Source organism: Vanessa atalanta, chromosome 14 (genome assembly GCF_905147765.1).
Source record: "Vanessa atalanta chromosome 14, ilVanAtal1.2, whole genome shotgun sequence".
Lineage (NCBI taxonomy): Eukaryota > Metazoa > Arthropoda > Insecta > Lepidoptera > Nymphalidae > Vanessa > Vanessa atalanta.
The window spans coordinates 3,037,734-3,055,565 of NC_061884.1; the positions used below are offsets into that span (position 1 = coordinate 3,037,734).

At 33.7% G+C, this 17,832-nt stretch overlaps 1 protein-coding gene across 1 annotated transcript in view; it reads right to left on the minus strand.

Annotated features, from left to right (window-relative positions):
- LOC125068972 (uncharacterized protein CG43867) overlaps positions 1-17,832 on the minus strand; it is a gene marked incomplete at its 3' end in the record, with an annotated part of 312,796 nt that overhangs the window by 43,462 nt on the left and 251,502 nt on the right. Inside the window, exon 4 of the mRNA XM_047678378.1 lies at positions 9,645-9,707. Within this exon, the coding sequence (XP_047534334.1) occupies positions 9,645-9,707 (63 nt within the window). The remainder of the gene's footprint in view (positions 1-9,644; positions 9,708-17,832) is intronic.

Below are 17,832 nucleotides of genomic sequence, written 5' to 3' on the forward strand. Positions count from 1 at the left end.
ATAAGAGAATTTCTATAGAAACGAGGTCGGGGCGTTGCCATAAAAACTATAAAAAGTGGAACAGTCTGCGGTAATGCTGACTTCATGATAGTGGAAAAGTGCACGTCTGATGGGGTCCAATGTATTCAGATTTTTCAGCGTAGACGTTGGATATAGGTCTTTAAAGATTTATTTTTAACTTATATTATTTATACTAGCATGCTCGAAATGATTGGTCAATCATTTAGAGCATGCTAGTAAATTTTGTGGATTGATTAATTTAGCTCATGGATGATAGCACACTTTGTGAATGAAACGATATTTGTAAAGAATTAAAATTTCTAAGGTCAGGATATTTTCTTTTCCAAAATGATGAAAGTCTATAATACGATAATAAGTAAGAAGTGTATAGCTTCTAGATCGAATAAAGTATTTTGATTTTATTTAATGTAAATGCTACAAGCAACAAATAAACAAAATACTAGCAAAAAGAAAAATTAAATAAATTTAATAGTTACAAAGAATAAAACGTTATATAAATACATATTTTGTACATATACTTCTGATAGCTTAGTAACAAATAAAAAATACTCAAATAGAAAAATGTTAAGAATGGGTTTGCGTGAATGTTGAAAGTTCACGTGTTGCAAGCTGATGAATGGGAACCGTTTTTTTTCTAATTTATTCAAAACCTTGGCGTTTATCGTCATACCGACACCCTGGAATGTGTTAAAAGATTAAAATTGTTAAGCTCGAAGAAGTGTATTTGATCAGGTTTTTTTTTAATTGTTATTCTTATGATAGTAAGTTTTATAATTAAAATGTGAAAACAATTCTGTGTTACTGTTTTTATCTCATCACGACTAAATTTAATATTTGACTCTGAAGCTGAAAGGCGGCGAAGGTGGCTTGGGACTTTACTTAATTTCCAAAATACCTTAAATTTAAATAGAATCTGCTATTACATATATGAACCATGTACTACCTAGCTTTAAGTTTTATCGTACCTTATGGAAGCCATTTTATTGACGGTCAATTTAAATATCCCTTGGTACAAGTAAGAAACGAGAGAATATTCTGTGACACCCGTGAGGCTCGTTTCTTCCAGAATCTAGACAATGTAGCCAATCTGAGTAATATAGTACATTTAAGTAGTCAACGAGTGAGAAGATTAATTTTGTTAATTGGCAAACTTTACCCGTTACTTTAACGAGGAGCTTGTGGGTAGGGGATAGATGCAGTGTAATTTAGATTCTTTTAAGTGTGGGAGGAAGCGTCTTCAATGCTTTTAGTTCTTAGTCGAGTAAGAAGTTTCGTTACGTAACCGAGTTGAGTTGCAAGTTTTAAAACCGAGTGTTTTAAAAGAATTAGGAATGCCGAGTGTGGCACTACAGGTCAGCAGATTGGGATGGGATGCGGTCCTTCTTTGCATCCTACCCATGGGGGCAGGTTTGTTTCTCGCCGGATGATCCGAGTGTTGTTGCTGACTCTGTTGCCGATGTGGTACTTCAGGGTATGGAACTATTCATTCCGTATTCTGCGGTCCCCATCGGTGGCAAGTCCCAGCCCTGGTTTGGTCGTTTCTGCAAAACGGCTTCACGCAGAAAATGGGAACGCTACCAAGACTGGGCTAACGCATCAGCGTCTCGTGATGTAAATACCAGCGCAATCAGAAAGGAATATAACTCTGCCTCTAGGTCCTTCAAAAACGTGATTGCTAAGGCGAAGACGGAGTACATTGGCAGAATTGGCGAGAGACTGGTGCGCCTCCCTTCAGGAACACGTGCGTTCTGGTCTCTCGCCAAGGCTGTCTTAGGGAATTTCTGTCAGCCTTCCTTACCATCTCTGCACAAGGACGGTGAGTCATTGGCCCATACAGCGAAGGAGAAGGCTGATCTTTTAGGCTCTCTCTTCGCAGCGAACTCGACTCTGGATGACCGAGGAAAGTCACCACCAACAATCCCGCGGTGTGATACCACGATGCCGGAGGTTAAATTCCGGCAAAGTGCAGTTCGTAAAGCACTTCTTTCCTTGGATATTCATAAGTCGAGTGGACCCGATGGCATCCCTCCAATCGTGCTACGGACTTGTGCTCCCGAGTTGGCGCCGGTCTTAACGCGTCTTTTCCGGCAATCCTATGCATTCGGCGTCGTCCCGAACTCCTGGAAGACTGCTTTGGTGCATCCGATCCCTAAAAAGGGCAACCGCTCAGACCCGTCCAATTATAGGCCTATAGCCATCACCTCCTTGTTCTCCAAGGTAATGGAGTCCATTATAAACTGCCAGCTCCTGCGGTACCTAGAGGAGTACCAGCTGATTAGCGACCGCCAGTACGGTTTCCGTCGGGGTCGCTCAGCCGGTGATCTTCTAGTTTACCTTACTCATAGATGGGCGGAAGCAGTTGAGAGCAAGGGGGAGGCATTAGCAGCCAGTCTGGACATAGCGAAGGCCTTCGATCGCGTGTGGCACAAAGCGCTTCTTTCGAAGCTTCCTTCCTATGGGCTTCCCGGAAAATTATGCAATTGGATTACCAGTTTTTTGGCAGATCGGAGCATCAAGGTCGTTGTCGACGGTGCATGCTCTGACTTAAAATTCGTCAATGCTGGTGTTCCACAAGGCTGCGTTCTATCACCCACTCTGTTTCTTCTGCATATCAATGACTTGTTGCAAATCAGTAACATTCATTGCTATGCAGACGACAGCACCGTAGACACCTCATACACCGGCCGTGCTAATATTTCTCGGGAAAACGTCGAAGAAAACCGGAACAAACTTGTATCTGAAATCGAGTCTTCGTTAAACAAAGTCTCGAACTGGGGTCGGCTAAACCTAGTTCACTTCAACCCCAAAAAGACGCAAGTTTGCGCGTTAACTGCTAAAAAAACACCATTTGTCGTATCTCCACGATTCGAGAACATTCCGTTAGCCGCTACAGCTAGTATCGGAATACTTGGCGTTGATGTTTCGAGTCTCGTTCAGTTCCGCGGTCAATTGGAAGGCAAAGCCAAATTGGCATCAAAAAAGCTTGGTGTGCTCAGCAAGGCAAGACAGTATTTCACGTCGGCCCATCGTCTAAGACTATACAAGGCGCAAATTCGGCCTCACATGGAATACTGCTCTCACCTCTGGGCGGGTGCTCCCCAGTACCAGCTCCTTCCATTTGACCGTATCCAACGTAGAGCGGCTCGAATTATCGACGATCAAGCCCTTTCCGATCTGCTTGATCCTTTGGCTTTGCGTAGAGATGTTGGATCGCTCTGCATCTTCTACAGAATTTATCACGGGGAATGTTCCGAGGAATTGTTCGAATTAATCCCGGCTGCTGAATTTCACCTTCGGACATCTCGTCAAAATTCCAAATATCACCCGCACCACCTAGATGTCCGAAAATCCACAACAGCGCGATTTTTAAGACATTTTCTGCCTCGCACAACCACTCTGTGGAACCAGCTTTCGCCGGCGGTTTTTCCGAACCGATACGACTTGGGAACCTTCAAGAAAAGAGCGTACTCTTTCCTGAAAGGCCGGCAACGCACCTGCAAGCCCCCCGGTGTTGCAGATGTCCATGGGCGGTGGTAGTCACTTTCCATCAGGTGAGCCTCCTGCTCGTTTGCCACCTTATGACATAAAAAAAAAAAAAAAAAAAAAAAAAAAAAATGAGAGTTATCTTTAAAATAGGAAATTTATTTTATCTTACCAACGTTGATTTAACGCAATACATTTTAGGATAGATAGGATAATCTATAATTTATATTTAATAAAATGTGAATGTTATAAAAACTTTTTGTAGGGAATGTTTTACTTTTCTTTTTTTTGAGTGCGTTTTTTAAATAATAATAGCGAATTCCAATATAGGTACTACAGATTTTTGTATTCACGAGATCGCTGGAGCGATTAATCCAGCAACTGATCGCTTTGTCTGCTGTGTAGTTTAGCGCAGGTTATTGCTCTGTCTGAGTCACTATAGAGACATCGATTCTGCGTAGAGTACGTCAAATATAAACAATAATAAACATTTTTTACTTTAACTTTAATTATATATATTTTTCCTAATTTTTTAGTCAAAAATGTTATTTTTGGATTCGTAGGTATTTATTTTTAGTCAATAGACAGACTGTATCAAAAAAAATTTTTCATTCAATGAAAGCCGTTGTTTTACGTAACGTGTATTTTGCTATTAAGATAGTGATTCTCTTTGTAAATAGCAGTTACTTGGTGTTTATAACGTGAATAAACTTTAGTTGTTACAACAGTCAATCACCTTTGTTACTTTTGTTAGTAAATTTCACGCTAAAACGCGACATGTCAAACATGGCGGGAACGTAGCGCGCATGCGTACAACGAACAGCTGGTTCATCGTCGCCATATTGTTAGGTCACGGAAGTCATGTGCGCGAGTTTTACTACCACTAATATTAGGTTGTTAGCATTTACACATGAAATGTTTTATGAAGGTTAATATGAAATATTGTCGAGTGAAAATTATGACACGTTAACTTTTCTGCATATAACGAAACTATCTGCAGATCTTTTTTTATAAGTACAGATAAAATATATATTCTGATTGAAAAAAACAATTACCGTTAAATTGTTTGTTATGCTAATTGACACAGATTATGTTAGACACGACATTTAAAATTTGCATTTCACGGTATCACAGCAGACTTATTACAATATAAATATATTTTTAACCATAAATGAAACTGCCTTGTACTTCAAATCTAATCATTTTAGTGTATTTCTAGAAATGGTATTAACATATTTAAAAGTCTTTTATTGTTACTACACGTTTATATATTTTTTCAATAAAAACCGTCCGAGGTTAAGTAAGCACACGAGTTGTATAAAAATAGTATTGTTTTTTACAAATGACACATTACAAATAATAATTGTGATACTATAAATATCCTCTCGTATTTTGTAGGAAAAATATATTATTTTTATCGTTGCAAGAAATATTGATCACGATGTTTTTACAAACACTTCAAAGGCTCAGACACCATGTGTGTAGGAGGCATTAAGAAAAATAAAATAATAGTTAATTTACTTACGGGTGACTGCTATGAGTTTGGATCCGTTTTCTTCAGGAGCTGTCCCCTTTTCTCGGCGAATTCGGCACTCAACCTATGCGCCTTTAGCGTATTTGACTTCGACATATCAACACTAACCCTAGTACTTTGATCACTTGACAGAAATTAAAGAGAAAATTCGTTGTATATCTTAGGCCGAATTACGTATAATACACACTGACTTTACAAGCGACGCTACGAACAAATAATTAATAAAGAGATGCTATTGATTGCTGTTTAATACTGATCACAAATTCGTACAGCGATGATATAAAGATGTATTTAATATAGTATAAAGTATCTATAATATAAGACGGATTTTCTGGATGCTTCGTATTTTACTAGTTAAAATAACATGGATATTATGTATATACAGTTTTAGATGTGAAGTTACTGCGTATGGAGCTTGGTATCGTGTAACTTGAAGTTGGGTTGAATTGTGCGCATGCGTAGAAGGGTACCCGCTAAAAGTAGGGTCACCACTTTTTATTTGCGATAATAGACACTAAAATGTATACATAGGGTTCTAGAACAACATTTACTGATAGGGAATACTTATTTATGAAATAATAATTTAAATTCTTATTTAACGATACATTAATACATCGATTTTGATTTAATTTGAATGATAAATATTTTTTAAAAAAGGCAGTTATGTAAGAATAAAATGGGATTTGAATTATATGGTGTTCCTACTGAATAGAGATCTGTTGTGTTACCGGTGCCAGTATTTAAAAAATGCTTCTGTTTTTTTTATAGAGATTTCGATCTTATTTTGATACCAATATGAATTAAAATCGTGTTTGAATTTAATACCTAGTTGATATTTTTTGTGTACAAAAGCCAAATCCGCATAGGGCAGATGGTAGTGTTATTACGTCATTGATCATTTTATTTGATAAGTAATATTATTCTCATACCCAATCGTAATTATAATATTAATTACAAATTTTAATGACATAAGACTTACTCGTGGTCCTTAATACTTTTTATATTATATAAGTTTTAACGTAGTTGATTTTAAAATAACAATAATGAAATTTCAATCTGACTAATATTACAAATGCAAATGTTTGTATGGCTGGATGTTTGTTGTTCAATCACGAGAGAACGACTGAACGGATCTGAATGAAATTTGGCATAAAGATAGATTATAGTTTAGAATAGTATGTATATATATATATATCAATCATATCATATCTTACTTTGTATCCTTAACGTTCGCAGCAAATTTACAACCCTCCATGTTTTACTAGGCAACCTCTTGCATTTGTTTTTTTTTAGATAATGTCCAATAACACTTAGACTACAGTTTTTACATTTTTAAATTTTCAAGTTCGCTATGTCAATGAAGTACTAAGCGATTTATTATTACACGAATTTACTGCAGACGTTAAGTCATTTTATATATTAAAGCGTTCCATATTTTTTTCATTGTTTACTTTAAAAACAGTATTACGGACACATTTAGGTCAAGACAGAGATAGCTTCTCAAGAAGTAGTTAGGTTTTGTATTTTTAGCTGAGTTACAAGTATGCTTGTATTGTGAAAACACTAACAAAGGTCTAGGTTATAAACACTATCAAAACAAACAAGAAAACTAGGTCAAGTTTTACTATGCAAGAAAATATCAGTACTTTTTATAAGCGCAAGTACTTAAAACTTAGATCATACTGTCTTGAATTTAACGCCTGTAAAGATACCTTTTTAATATTCGGCTGAATAGTTTGTTTCAATGCTAGTGTGTTTTTTTTTATTATTTCGATTATGTGTTGCTATATGATACAAATGCCATCAAGTTATTTAAACATGTCAAGACAAAAAAATAAACTGTTCTAAAATCAAAATTTTTGAAAAATGTCTGCTAGGTGCTGCTAGGTCGGAATAATAAAACGTAATTGTTAAATATACAGAGTATACAATGTGTAGCGTCTGTTATGCGTTAATTAAACGAAAGTTAAACAAAATGCCGTAAATATAAATCTCTACAACAAATATGAATGAGTCATTGTGCAATCTGGAAAATCAATAACATCCCGAAGGATCGACTATGCAAGTGTGCACTCTCGTGTTCTACGGTACGGTCAGCAAATAACGATATTATATTTTTCTTTTATTCGTATTTACTGCGTCTAATTTATTTTATAATGTGTATAATATTTTAAGACTGGTCGTACCGTCATGTTTCTGTGTTTGTAGGGCGCTCATTACATATTCTAACACCAAATTATATTATACTAAGTCTTGTTGTGATATGAGAGGTTGCGTAACTAAAGGTACGGTTAGGTTAGGTTTGTTCTTGGTTTGTGGCACAAAGATAATGTAAAGAGTGGTTGATATTTCTTAAAGTATGTCCATAAAACGTCAGATAACACATATCCCCGTCGGACTACATTTTTAAATAAGAAAAAAAACAGAAATATCTGTAGTAAGTTAACAAAATAGGCGATTTCTATTTTAATAGGTGATGATTTAATGATGACGATGATAAGTTTATTACGAGATTGAAAATAAAATTTTACCAACTAGTATTACTTTCCGAACATTTAATTAATTTATTTTAACAAAATTAATATTGAACATAATTATGCTGCTGTTTGTACTAATATTTAAACCCTCGTAATAATCCCAAAACATTAGTTACCCCATCCGTAGGTTGTAACGGCTTTTAACAATTGTCCCACAAGGGTGGCAGGGCCGCTAACTTGTTACAATAAAATGTTGTGTCAATATACTTTATAATATTAACTTAACTGGTTAGACGACGTTGTTTCTCCTATATATAAATAATTATGTTACTTTTAATTAAAACGAACATTTTTTGTATCCAATCAATAAAACTCAAATTACCTACAATATCAAACACAAATGTAAATTATAATTACTTTCAAGCTACGTAATTTTTAAGACAACACTTAAAAAAATTATTTATAAAATCAATATTAACTAATAAATTATTGTTCGTAGAACTGTAATCAAATCGATCTTTTAATGATAAAGAAAACCGATTCAATTTATATTTTATCTTTGTAACTTTTATTATTAATGAAATAATTAAGTAAATGTATGAACCCTTATATGAAATAAAACAATAATTATTATTAATATAATATATGCGTACATTTTACACATTGAATGTCCTCAATATGATTGTTTATTTTAATGGAGAGATTATTTTGAAGATTTTCTTTAGTTAATGTGTCTTTTTAATAGTTAATAAAACGAAAACTACCACCGATTCGGAAGGTAGACTGTTGAGATGACACCGGCAAGAAAATCAATAGTTATTCTTTTATAAATATATGTATAAGTATGTTTATGAATAAATTGTTTGGTCATGAACCAGTTTTGATAATGTTTCATTAGATTTAGGAAAACTGTAAGGTCAAGGTCACGTCTTAATTATTACTGGAGATTCTTAAGTTCTTATTTGAAGCGTATATTCAGGAATATTTTTGAAGTAAATAAAATAATTAAATTATATACATACGTTCAGGATCTGCAATGTTCAAAACAATTCGCTGTTATTCTTTGAACATTGTCACGCGCAACTTAGCATTATTTAGTTTACTTTATTGGCTAATAATGTATACCAGAGGTCGCCCATTGGTCGAAATTCGCCCGTTATTCATTGCTAATAAAATATAAGTTGCGTTGATTCTAAAGATACGTAGGAATAATGAGGATTTTTTTATTAATTTTCATCTTTGACATAAAGTATGTTGTCATTGGCAGTATATTAATTTTTTTTATTTTATTTTAAAGACAAAAATAATTGTAGAAATATGGGTAGAAAATATGTATTTTATTTTATACCATCGCCCATGTGCCAAAGTACGTCACTCTTTTGTTTTATTAATTTCAAATTCCGAGTAATTTTAATAAAACCACGCTACCCAGGGGACGAAACACAAGAATGCGCAGAAAAAAAAAGTAGTTTAATTTATGCTAAACAAATATTCCTTCCATTGATATATAAATAATAACGAAACAGTAATATTTTGATATTACATGCACTACTAATAAATGTGAAAATTTATATTTTGCTTGTTACAACATCACGAACAAACTTCAGGACAGAGTCAAATGCGATTCGTACAGTATAACGTGATGGATTAAAGTACTATTTAATTCATAAAAGAACATTAATTTCTAAAGTTTAATTAATGCTCAGCGAAGCGAGATAACAGCTAGTGGAATATAATTTGGAAAGGGTTTTGATGAAGGTTCCTTAAAAGGATTTCCCGATTTAACGTTACGTTTTTTGCTGACCCTACTGACATTTATCGTAACTCAGTGTGCCGCTGTTTCTATAGCCTTTAGAAAAGGATGACAAAAACTGTTCATTTGTAAATAATTATTGCGAGATTTAATGCGAGAATGGAAGTGTAGGTATTTAATGAGATTATACGTAATATGAGTATTTTATTTTAGTTGGTTTTATTTATTTCGTATACATTTATTAAATATTGTTTCAAACTAAAAGTATTGTTTTAACAATGAAGTGCTTAGTTGTAATATTGCTGTTTTTGTTAATTTTTAAAAATATATATGGAAATGTCGAAGTATAAAGAATAGTTTCTTTGTCTAGTCTTACCTTATCTTCCGCTTCCTCCGCTCTTCCTTCGGCTTCCAGAACTCGTTGCTCGAGCTCCGAAAGCTGTAACAAAAGAAAAAAAAGGATTTATTAGAATCGAACAAAAAAATGTTTTTTTTTTTCATAGTAATTTGAAAATTTTATATATGAACCTAAAGTTATATTTCTGTTCAACGATGCGGATGAAAATCCCATACTTGGCCAAGTCGCTAACTGGCACAAGACATCAAATCCCAATTCGGAAAGAATAAGTGTTCTCACTTAAGACTTGTGCTGCCATCTATTAGTAGCGTAAAATATATCGTATGAACTACGAGTTTCAAATGGATGAACTTCTAGAACCATTTCACCTATTTTGACAACGACGAAGCTCCGCTACCACCCGATAGATGGCGTTGGATCTCGCGCATATTTTATTGAACCACGTGGTTTACGCACGTATAGGTTTTAGATATATACAGTGCTATTTGTCAGGGAGGCTGTGGAATAGTATTATTGTTATGTAAGAGTGTATTTGTGCGGTTTCTGAGGTATGGGGAGGTGAATCGGCTCGTGAAAGGGTGGTTGAACCAAAGCAGTGATATATGTATGCAAAGCAAGGAATTAGGCTGTGTTATAGGGATTTTATTCGGTTGTTGAGGATAGAAGGGATTAAAAATTTTACAGACGACATTTGTATCATCGCTTTACTTGTGTGCTCACACGTACTTTAACTAAAGACAGTATAATACAATAATGCAAATAAATTTATATCTAACTATATGTATAAAAACATAATTAAGGACCTTAGTAATATTTTCGATATAAACCAATTAATTAATTTATAAAGTAAACACTTATGAACTCTTTTCAATTGTCATATTACAGTATTAAATCAAATATAAAGTTCATCATAGTTTTATTTATATATATTATACACTTTACATATAATACCTACCAGTTAAAAATAACCCGATTCAATATGGAATCAATGCAATACGCGAAACGGAGTTTTCATAGGAATCCAGTATTACATTCGATACCTGAAGGTAAGCCAGACTTGTAACGAACTCACAAATAAAATGCAATTCAAATGCAACGAACGTACGTCAAAGGAAAAAAAGGTTATATATTGAAAGGAAATCGAATTTTAAAATTTCTCTTTAAAGATTTTAAATAACTTCTATCTTCGAATATGCATGGCACTTATACAGGTTAATATTCTGATTAATTGAAATAATTAATACAAAAATAGATAAAACATTGAAATTTGAAGGCATCCTTTTCTTTGTGAAGAAGAGGTGCGCTAATGTATTTTGGTTATATACAGAGCTGCATCTCTTAAATCTTCATTATCATACAATTGACCCGTATTAAATGACATTATTTTTAAGAATTAGGTAAACATGACTTGTTCTCATTATAAGTATATTAATACATTAGCATAGAAGTATTTAGAATTATATTTAATTATGACGTTTGCTGTCACGACATTTATACGCGTTTCTTTAAAGCGCAAAAACAGATCATTCAAATAAAAAATAGAGCGTTACTACGCGACCTATGGAAGTTCGATAGATTTTTACTAAAGTCGGTCAAGAAGTTAACCTCTTAACATAACCGACATAGGATACCCTTAAATCGAATCCGTCTTATACGTCTGTACAAAGACACAGTCTAAGCTGATCATTTGATAATATTGGCTTCATTACTAAACATTAATTCTCAATCGCTGGTCATTTCGTCACTGTCCCGACGCTGTCAACATGTGTTTATTATATGTCTAAGCAACACGTTCGTTATATTTACACGAACGATTATAGCTCTTAAACACTATTAGATAAAAGTGAATATTGTAAAGCCGCTGCATTAATAGCTTTGAGTATGGGGTCACAAATCGCCATTAATTTCGTAATCGTGTCTGTATCAGGATATATCTATGAATCTTGGCCGGCCATGTCTAAAATGCTGCATTATTGTGTTTATACGGTTATCTTAATTTCATACGAATAATATATAATTAAATTAAATTTGAAAAAAGATCTTGTCACTGTTGTATATAGTTATAGTGTATTTTTTGATTAGTAGTAATCAAACACTTGTAAGAGTAGGTAATACGTGTCCGTAATCCTTTAAGGAAAGGACTTCCTGTTAATTAAAATGTTTTGAGCTTATTCCATCAGTAAACAAGTTCACATACATGTTGCAGAATTATATAAGACACACGTTGGAAACACAAGATAAACACGTGGAAAATCGTTGTTTTGTATTCGCGATCTTAGATAAAGTTCCTTGTGTTCGATGTTCGTTTTCTACCTCATCCGTAATAGGTATTAAAACCATTTATTCATAGAGCACGTTAGCAGTTTGTTCAATTAAATGGAGTGGCTGTTATTTATTTATTCTTAATGGTTTTAAGTTTTAATAATCGTTCTATGGCCGACCACCTGTTGATATGTCGATTGATATCATTTTTATTAAGTAATGTTTCTGTTTACGTTCTTTTGTTACTTGGTAAAGGTTTTATTATATTATATAGTTTTATGCGAGTAGCGCAAGACCTGCTTTTGCGGAGAACTTTCAGGGAGGCCTTTGTTCAGCATTGGACGACGTCCGGCTGAGATGATTATGATGATGTGGATATTGTATAGTGTAAGTGGGATTTACAGTCTTACACATATATACATAATCAAATATATTTAATAAGGTTTTTACAAGCACTTTTAAATGTTACCGTATTTATATTATATGTAAAGACCATCGGTTCGGAATGTAGATTATATCGAAAACAGCAGACGAAGAAGACAGTAGTTACTCTTTTCATCCCAAATTTATAATGTTTATTAAAAAGAGTTTCATTACAAATCAGACAAAATAGATATTCATACTTAGAAAGGTGAAATATAAAGTAATGATTTGTAATGAGTCATTAGTTCATTAGGCCAAATTAGATTTCAGGTCTGTAAAAAAGTGGGAGGGAGCAATGGGAACGACTACTAAAGTTATTTTAACCCAAAAAGTAATGTGACCGACTGATTTCTAAGGATTTCCTCTGAATTCACAATCGGGACGTAGTAATAAAAAAATCGTTGTTCCCTGTCAGCTACTATTGCGAATTTTATTGACACATATTGGGTGTATATGACAGCGTTAAAGGGTATGAAAAAGTCGATTCTATAAATGGTTTTATTGCAGACTTATGTCACGTATGTACAAGCTTTTTTCTGTTTGTTTGCTAATATTGTATATGTGTTTAAGAGTTATTCTTTATATTGTTGTTATGAACTTTGTTTGATAATTTCTTGGTACAACCCACTCATCCGATATTCAACCGCGGAATAGTAGTACCCAGTATTGTTAAGTTAGACAAGGGACATAAGATCTTAGTTCCAGAGGTTGGTGGCGCATTGGCGATGTAAGGAATGGATAATAAGGCCACCATGATAGATATCGATCTGTTTCATAAATGATATAAATGAATAAGTTTTGATATGTAATGTCGGCCTAGTTCAGGAGCTTGTATCCATTGAATAAGTACGTTCCTAATTGTATTGTATAAGTTAAAGACACTAAATATATAAAATATAGTTATTTATGTACAGCGAGTATTGAATAAATTAGGACTTATACTAAAAATAATGTATTTTTTCTTCTAAATATTTATGTACATTGTTGTCTTTTATTTATTGGTCAATAATAGACCAGTTCAACAAAAACTAATAATAGACAATAATATCCTACAATAACGATACTTCAGTTATTTTCAAGATATTTTATTTCTCAATTGTATGCGATACCAAAATAACAAACTAGCAATGATAAGATTATTATATTGTATTGTATTGAATAAACTAACTAAACCAAGTTTGACAATTTCGAAATCTGTTTTGAGCGTTCTCAGTGGGGAACCTAAACCAACATCCGTCAAATTTACAAATTTGATTTCCGCAATCATTCTGTTGGATGGGAAATCCTAAGTAATAGGTAAAGGCTCTTGAGTTATTTGAACTCCAGAAAAGCACTTTAAGATCGAGACTTGAGATTAATTAATAGAATATTGAGTATACTACTGATGAGGAGTACCTTTTTATATGTACTTTATTATTTTTCTTAATTTTTTGTAATTGACTTATAATTGAATTCAAAAAAGGAAGAAGTTCTTTATCAATGTCGTCGGGCATAACTTTTTTGTATAAGAATTGACTAATGCCCCCGTGACGTTGTTCTCGTTTTAGGACTTAGTCATAGTTCAGGTGTTAGGCATAAAAATAAGTTCAAACTTGCTTCATACCAAATTTTATCAAATTCGGTTCAGTAGTTTAGCCGTGAAAGAGCAACAGGTGATAAAATTTGATTCAAGAGTGAATACGTGACGCCAAAGAGATAAAAGCTAAACAAGTTCACCAAGGATGTAGATGCTTACACGAGTATTAAACTACGTTATCTCGGAACACAAGCTCAAGTATCACACTACGCGTGATATCCCCGTAATAAAGTGGCAGCGTAACACCAAAGCAGTTTAATTTTCTGCATCGAAGCCGCAGCTGAAGATTGGAACTGTGAATCGTCGAATTTTCCACCGGACTTGGTCCCTTTGATGTCCCTTCGCACGGAAAAGGAACCGGTAGTGTTTGTAGAGCAGAACGAAACGGATGACTTCGAAAACAGGGACGTTTTCGAAATGTTTGTGCGTGAGGAAACGTTTTTTGCCTGTCGTTAATCTTTTTTACATGAATGAATACAATTGAAGTGAGAACTTTCATCAAAATAATGTAACAGTAAATAGAGTTAAATTTAAAGATGTACATAGATACATATGTAGGTATATAATGCATTTCGTATTTAACGCATCGAAACCAAAAACTTGAGACTCGTATAATTGTCACAGACATGAAAATGTGTTGAGTTTTAATTAATGGCAACGTTCGGAATTAAAATACTCTTCTTTGAAATACAGTCAGATAAACATTTAATTATATAATGAAAATAAAAGCTTATCATTCATTCATTAATACCTGATTTGTAGTTCAATATATAATGACGGAGATCTCCCAGTGAATGAAATACGTGGTTTCATTCGTCTTTACCGATGACTTCAGGTTCAAATTCGAGGAAACAGCACAAGGTTTCTAAGATCTGCATTTGTGTTCATAATTCATTTCGTGATCCTGATACAGTATAACGCCGGCATATTACATTTTGCTAAAATTTTATTGAACATATACTGGAATCTTCACCAAATTTATCCAGCAATTCGCATTGCAGTAGCTAGGTAGAAAAAGCTTGAAACCTTCTTAATAGCGAAGAAGTCATTAGACCAGGCAGAGGGATACATATAGGCTTTTCCTTACTTCCAAATATCGAAGACCTGTAAGCAATGATACGTTTATAATAGTATGGTCATCATCCTCTTAACCCTTATCCCTATTTTACTCGGGGTCGGCGCAGCATGTCTTCTTCTTCCATACTTCTCGGTCGGACGTCATCTCACAAGTAACATTCTTTCTAACCATGTCGTCTTTCACACAATCCATTCATCGTTTCTTGGGTTATCCCCTACCTCTATATCCATCCACATCCATTCTAAAAACCTTTCTCACAACATGGCCCTCATTCCTCCGCATAACATGCCCATACCAAGACAGCCGATTTCCAGATAGCTTCTCGGTTACCGGTGCCACTTTCAAACTTCCTCTTATGTATGTTTTTAATAGTATGGTCTTTGTTAAAATTAGCCATATCACTGGTTTCACACCACGTGATCAACCCCTTGAGAATGGGCAACAGTGATAAAGTAATTACACGCTACCGTCCAATTAATAGATCAATCATAATAGCTCACGGCTGTTGAGCACATTCATGGCAATTATGTGATTGTTTGTTGTATAACGAATTTACGGTTCGTTAAAGTTTATTACGCATTTTAGTTCAGATAAATCGAATTTTAAACGATATTTGAACTGGCTGAATGTTTCATACTTTGAGGCACTTAAAAGCAATTTATTGACAAAACATTTTCGAAAAGTCAAAATTAAGAAGACTTTATCTACATATATTAATATTATGAATGCGAAAGAATAACTCTGTCTGTCTGTAACTCTTTCACGGCCAAACCAGGTCAGCAAATTTGATGAAATTTGGGCTACCTTGGATCCCTAAAAATGCACAGGTTACTCCTTATCCCTAACACCTGACTACCAAACCCAAAACGCGATAGCTTATTTTATTAAATTTAAAAAAGTTACGGTAAGCCAAAAAGTTACGATACTATTTCAAGTATAATTCGTAACAGTACGTTATTTTTTTGTTCATACCATTTTTCGAATGGCTAAACTCCAATTAAGTTAGATCTGTCTTAAATGTTTTTATACTACTACCTAATATTGGAAGTAACAACATTTCTGAATTAAGCCATATGATGTTATAGATAACCGGACGGGTAAATGGGTCACGTGATAGGCAAGTAGTAGCCCTTTGATGTTGTAAGAGGTATAAATCCTTATTTACATCGCTAATGCGCCGCTGCCCTTGGGAACTGATTAGTAACACCGTAGTCACACTGGCTCACTTATCCTTAAAACCGGATTACAACAATACAAAGTATTCTATTTGGCGGTAGTATACCTGGTAAATTGTCTCGACCTATCTGTACAGACCACTTAACTTTAACTGTTCATTTTAATGAACTTTTATTAAATTCAAATATATTTAATATATAAGCAAACAAACAACTGGTGTTTCGTAAAACGTAGTGACCAAATGACCTTTCAACCCTATTTCCTCTCAAACAGCGTTTGCTTTAGGACGTTAGAATCTTCCCCGAAGACGTCCGTTCTACTCGGCACTCGTTCGACAAATGATCTCTCAGTCGTGGAGCGACAGCTGCGTTCAAATATTAACAAACAACTCGACCTTGCTAACATAAAAGCTTTGTTACATTGTAACATTTACAAAATTAGAAGGAAAACTGTTTAATGTTGAAAGTATATTAAAGTCATTTTTTTATTTAGGCACTTATAAAAGTTTTAAAGCTATCATTTTATATTTGAAGAAGTATTTTTGTTGCAGAAATATGCATTATTTAATAAATAACATAGATTCAATGTAATGTTAATACAGTAAATTGGATCGCTTTATTTGTGCATTTATTTATATTATTAATCCCGAAAAATTAAATCTGCATCATCATACTATCTAAATTTATTGTTACATACATAAGTAATTTGAATATTAGATATTTGGCACTGGTAACAATAATTATGATATATATGTATATGGGATAACGAAATATCGGCGTAACTCAGGATTCTACACTTTTCGAGTGAGATATCAAGTGCGTGCTACAGAATAAGACTGAAGAACAGATTTTATAAAATATCCAAAACTATGTATAAATATGTATTTAGTGAATTTTAATTTGTTTCTCTCGTATGCGTCGCTAGACCGATGGGTCTGATTGAGCTAAATCTTTGTACAGATGTTGGTGGTACTAGCGCGTAAGCTACAACCATAGAACCATCAATTAACAATAGGTTAAATTAACAATAGGTAAATTATTATAAAATTTTTATAGTAAAAACCGACTTCATAAATTAGAAATAAAATTCAAGGTCATGAAAACAATCAACCGTATTTTTCACCCTCAAATAATACTTTTTCGTTCGATTTAAATAAGACTCAACGGATACGTAAGTATACTCAAAAATAAGAAAAATTTCCGAAAATGGTTCATAAAAGGCGTGGCGTTGTTCTGATGAAAAAGTTAAAAAAAAAATACATAAAACCGAATAGATTCTCCTTTATTTATAGAAGTCGGTAAATAGCATTGTAAAGTATTTCAGGCTGAAAAACCTGGCTAGTAAAAAGTGACAGCTTTTAAATGACCCACAGATAAACTAAGGAAACCTCTCCTTTTGAAAAGTACAATTCAAAAGGACAATTTACTTTAAATATCCATAATTAATACAACAAGGACCTTATAAGTGATAATCCACTCCATTAATACTTTGATAAAACCATTAAATCGTTATCAGTCTTTTAAGTGACGGATTATACGAGAGGCGACATTAATGGGTCGAGTTATGAACTGACGTAACCGCGGTAGGCCTTCAGCAGTTATGAAGTTCTATGTAACGTTTTAGAACGAAACACCTGCGTTATACGATCGTAACGTCTTACGAGTTGAGATGTATCCAGTTATTTATGACAG